The sequence below is a fragment of the Montipora foliosa genome, chromosome 14 (genome assembly GCF_036669935.1).
Source record: "Montipora foliosa isolate CH-2021 chromosome 14, ASM3666993v2, whole genome shotgun sequence".
Classification (NCBI taxonomy): Eukaryota; Metazoa; Cnidaria; class Anthozoa; order Scleractinia; family Acroporidae; genus Montipora; species Montipora foliosa.
In genome coordinates, this window is record NC_090882.1 from 18,853,877 (window position 1) to 18,858,876 (window position 5,000).

General features: G+C 38.2%; 1 protein-coding gene across 2 annotated transcripts in view; it reads left to right on the forward strand.

Annotated features, from left to right (window-relative positions):
- The window catches only part of LOC137985391 (spectrin beta chain-like), a 70,382-nt gene that overhangs the window by 4,313 nt on the left and 61,069 nt on the right, over positions 1–5,000 (forward strand). For both annotated transcript variants that reach the window (XM_068833002.1, XM_068833003.1), the window contains exons 6-12: positions 11–91; positions 1,168–1,283; positions 1,444–1,556; positions 2,911–3,095; positions 3,814–3,996; positions 4,626–4,668; positions 4,835–4,966. In XM_068833002.1, the coding sequence (XP_068689103.1) occupies positions 11–91; positions 1,168–1,283; positions 1,444–1,556; positions 2,911–3,095; positions 3,814–3,996; positions 4,626–4,668; positions 4,835–4,966 (853 nt within the window). The remainder of the gene's footprint in view (positions 1–10; positions 92–1,167; positions 1,284–1,443; positions 1,557–2,910; positions 3,096–3,813; positions 3,997–4,625; positions 4,669–4,834; positions 4,967–5,000) is intronic.

Sequence of the window (5,000 nt, forward strand, 5' to 3'; positions counted from 1 at the left end):
TGTTCTACAGGTATCCAGGAGTTGATATTCAAAATTTTACAACAAGTTGGCGAAATGGTCTTGCCTTCAATGCTCTTCTCCATAAGCACAGGTACAAAAGAGCTTATAGAGCAAGTTTTGATTGAGTATTGTAAAACCAAAACTAAAGTAATTACTTTGGCCAATCAAAAAGGACGGAGACAATCCAGTAAACCAATCCAAACTCTAAGTAATTACACGTAGCAGACACAATTGGTTTTGGTTTCACTTCTGATTGGTTGAAAAAATGGCGCAAGAACTTTGAACCAATCACTGAGTGAAGTAATGCAAAACCAAAGCAATTCGCTAATTACTTTCGACAATCAATTGAAAACCGCTCTAGAAGCTACTGTATTACGTAAATATAATTACTGAAATAAATGTATATAATTATTTGAATTGCGGGTTTGTAGATGAAAGGCAGAAGTGATCCCCACACTGAACTGGACAAATTTTTTTTATAACATGCTCAAGTGAACAATAGCCCATGGAACAACACCACAAGAGGTCAAAAACAATAATTATTGGTGTAAGGGCACTAAAACAAAATACGCATGGCCTAATCAAAGGCTCACAGAAGCTTAGACACATCTAGAGTGAAGGGTTCAGTGGAGCATCAGACAATTGTAATAAGATGCTTATGAACTCAGTTCTTGATGGACGAAGTGCCATCGTTGTGGATGTCACCAACTAAGTCAAATGATAGGCTGTTCCAAACTTGAATTGCAGAGTGGATTCATAAGTGGATTTGAGCAATTCTCTCTTATAGGTATTTTTTTTGTGACACCAAATCCAATCTGTTAACATACAAAAGTTAGTTTCAAAACAGATTTTTATTAGACAAAACTTGGAAACAGAATTTAAATAAAAATATCTCTCTTTGAAACGTTCAGTTTGTTAGTCACTTACTGCATTTGCTATCAAGCAGGATGTGAGTCAACAATCACGAGAGTGATTTAAGAGAGGAAAGAGAAAGAGAGAGGTCAAAAATGAATAAATAATTTACCAGCTAAGGGTGGGTCTGGATAGCGAAAAACTGCTTGGTCAGTGCACCTCCCAGCCGGCAAGTAACATTTTGTATAGCAATTTGTAGAGTGTTTTCACTCCAATGCTTTGGTAAACGGCATAAATATTTTTCTCTTTCCTTAGACCAGACGTTATCAACTATGGCATGCTGCGCCCGAATCAGCATGAAGCGAACTTGAACAATGCCTTTAATGTTGCTGAAGAGAGTTTAGGAATCACTAAACTTCTGGATGCAGAGGGTAATAAGTCACTTTTCCTTAATTAAACTACAATGTACATGTAGTAATTTCATTGTCACACTTTAGAATTTCTCTTGCAAATTCCAGAAGCAGAGCTACATTTTACAGTGAACCCGTGTTAATGTGATGGTATATTGAACTTTGCTTTTTCTTCTTTAAGATGTCGATTGTCCACGACCCGATGAGAAGTCCATAATGACATATGTTTCAATGTATTATCAGTATTTTGCCAAGATGAAGAGCGAGGAAACTGGGGGAAGGCGCATAGCTAAGGTAGAAAGAGTGGCTAGTCACTATAAAATTATTATAAATTAGTTGGTATTTGTAGTCAGGTTTGGTTAACTAGTGTTCTACATATATATTGCAAGTGAGAGTGAGTAAAGATTGATGATGGTAATAATTAAAGGAGCTATGTTACGCAAAGTGATGTAATTTTATGACGCCCAAAATGCCAAAAAAAGTAGAATGAAACATTGCAAAAACCATGTAAAAGTGTTGAACAACATAAAAAACCCACAGCAAAATGAAATAGAAGCATGGATTGACAGTATTTTGCCAGATTGATATGTGTTGTGTTTGGGCAATCTCGAAAAAAAATCTGCCCGACTTGTTTTAAGTTTGTGGCAAATCACCTGGATAAAGGTCGTGTTTGCTCAGAATCATTTTTCTTTGTGATGTAATCATGATAATATCATCAGTGATGGAATTCCACATTTCCATTTTTCAGATTTCCTGTAAACACACTAAAATAACGTGACAGCCCCTTCAACACAGCAGCAAGTCATTTTGATGCCGCATATTTATTTATTTTTTTGGTGGCATCATTTTGATGCCACATGCACTTCCTGATTCATCAGTCTAAAAATGCAAAATTGATTCAAGTCAACAAAACTGTAAACTATTTATGTGTTATTTTAAAAGTCAAAAGCCTTTAATCTGAAGCTGACAAATCCCATAACCCAATTTTTTGGATTGCCGTATACTATCTTAAATGCGCAAAAACGTTTTGAATTGCTGCATACACAAAACACGAAATGGAAGCATTAAGAGCTTTAAAAGGGAGCTGCAAAAATCCATCTCGCCTGTAGACACTTATTATAAACAGCTGGCAGAATCATTGTTAAAGCAAAGGCCATGGAGTTTACAGGCTTCTTAACTCGAAGAGTTTTGTCATAGTCATGGTTTATTTACCCATGAGGGGCTCAGGAGCCATAACTAGTTGAAAGTCTCTTGTGCGACCATGATATATATCACAGAGGACAGACCACAACACCGGGAACTCCGTGAACTCCATGCCGAACGGTATTTTTTGCGAATAGCGTGTTACAGGGTTGTGGGACAACATTGAAGGGTTGTGATGTCTACGGTTTATTGTCCTTATTCAAGAAGACTAGAGATTCTAACCATTTTCAGGTGTCATTACAAAGGCGGCACTTTTTCCTCAGTAATTTAAAGACACAGAGTGTTGGTCTGGCCAGATACACAAACTCGTGGCGGCCTGCATGGGAGCCGGGTGCTCAACTAACTGAGCCACTGGTGCACAGGTTTAAGCTATTGGACCACCTACTTAAATTACATGTGTCTGGTTCTTAATGCGGTAAATTTATTTTGTTTCTCTTATCGTCAGATCCTTGGAATCTTGATGGAGGTTGACCAGATGGAGAAAGATTATGAAATGATGGTCACTGATTTGTTGAACTGGCTCAACTCCAAAATTCTTGAGCTTGGTCGACCATTTCAGAAATCTATGATAGCGGTTCAAAGAGAGATGGCAGCATTCAAACATTTCCGAACTGTTGAAAAGCCTCCAAAGTGAGAATGTTTTCATTGATAAGCTTCCATTGTAAACATTGTTAGACAGAGTTAAATCTTTTTAGTCTCAACACTCCAACAGTAGGAGTGTTTAGTGAGTGGAGGTAGAGGTTGTTACTATTGATTTCAGACGTCGGTGGACAAGGGCTTATTTTCAGCCCACTTCACGGATTGTTGATTTCAGTCTGCTGTTTAAAAATTCCGATCACGTGATGACATTTTTGTGGCTCTGCGGTTTCTAAAATACCGATCACGTTATGCTATTCCTCGGTTCCTGAAACACCCTCATTGATGAGTAAAATCGTCTGCAAGCAATAAATCCATTGACATAATTATAAAAAGGCAAATTAACCCATTGACCCCTTAAAGTGACACCAAGTAGATTCTTCTCTGTCTCGCGTTCTAGGGCGATTAAGGTGTGAATGGATTGAAGAATGTTGCTTCCTAATCCAGGAAATGTATTCTAAGAGGCCTACTTCTTAAATTTTTAAACCTGCATTCTTACTGGAAACCCTGTCTGTGATGGCGAGTCGGCGACTCTTGAAATAAAAGAAAAGTCAAGAACCTTAACTTACTGTCAAATTGTTAAAAGTCAAATATTTATGGTATCAAGTGTTTCTGAAAATTGATTAAAACCAATTACAATTTCTCAGCTTTGTAACTTTTCTATTTATTGTGCTAATGAAGTGCAATGCTGGGTATTTGTTGTTTTTCTCAGATATTCAGAGCGTGTGAATATAGAGGCCCATCTCTTCAGTTTGCAAACAAAGAGGAAAGGCAACAATCAGCAGCCTTATGTTCCGCCTGAGGGACGGCTTGTGCTGGATGTCAACAGGGCGTGGCAAATGATGGAGAGTGCTGAACATGATAGAGAAATGGCACTGAGAGAGGAGTTAATTAGGTAGTTAAACATGCCTCTTGTGTTTTAGAATACAAGACTGTCATCTGGTTGGCTCCATTTGTTAAACGTCAGACTACCGTGGCGGAGGTTATGGGATCAAAATTCTGGATGGACCAACACTCGAGGTCTTTAAATAACTGAGGAGAAAGACTGAAACTGTGCTGCCTTTGTAATGATATCCAAAAATGGTTAGACTCTCTAGCCATCTTGGATGAGGATGATAAACTGTTGGCCCCTTCTCAAAACCCTTCAATGTTGAATCATAACCTTATGAGACATAAAAGAACACACACACTGTTAGCAAAGAGCAGGGCTTGGAGATCCCGGTGTTGTATAGGCTATCCTCTGTTAAGCTCGCTGACCCTTGGAGGTTCAGCTGTTTAAGGGGACTCTATGTCCTATTCTTAACTTTCCACGGGCTTTGTCCCTTAATGCATAAATAGAGGAAGGAGTGTACAATTTTCATAACTTTTAGGAGCATCTGCCTTATAGAGAAGATCTTCTTACACAGCATATTTTTGTCCAAAATAAGATTAACTATGATCTGCAGCAAATTATTATTGATGCACTGCTTTATGTATTGTTCTGCAGTCTTGTATTCTTACAGTCATGTTTTGTCCCGTTTGCAGACAGGAGATGCTTGAAAAACTTGCTGAAAAGTTTGAAAGAAAGGTACTGTTTTTGCGCTTCAAATGTGAATAAAAAATGGATGGACAGAAAATATCAATGTGTGTGGGCAAGCTATGGTCAGTAGCGAATAAGAAATTGTGTTAGTTTAAACCTTTCAACAAGCTACATGTATGTTAATGAGAGTAATGTTATGTTGATTATATTGCAGGCATCTCTGCGTGAATCATGGCTGGATGACATGATGCATGTTCTGGAAGGAGAGGCACTTGGCCAAGATGCAGCCACTGTGGAGGCAGCATTCAAGCGGCATGAAGCTATCAGTACTGATGTGAAAGCCAGGGTAAGTGTTTGATTTTATTAAACTGCATCTTTTG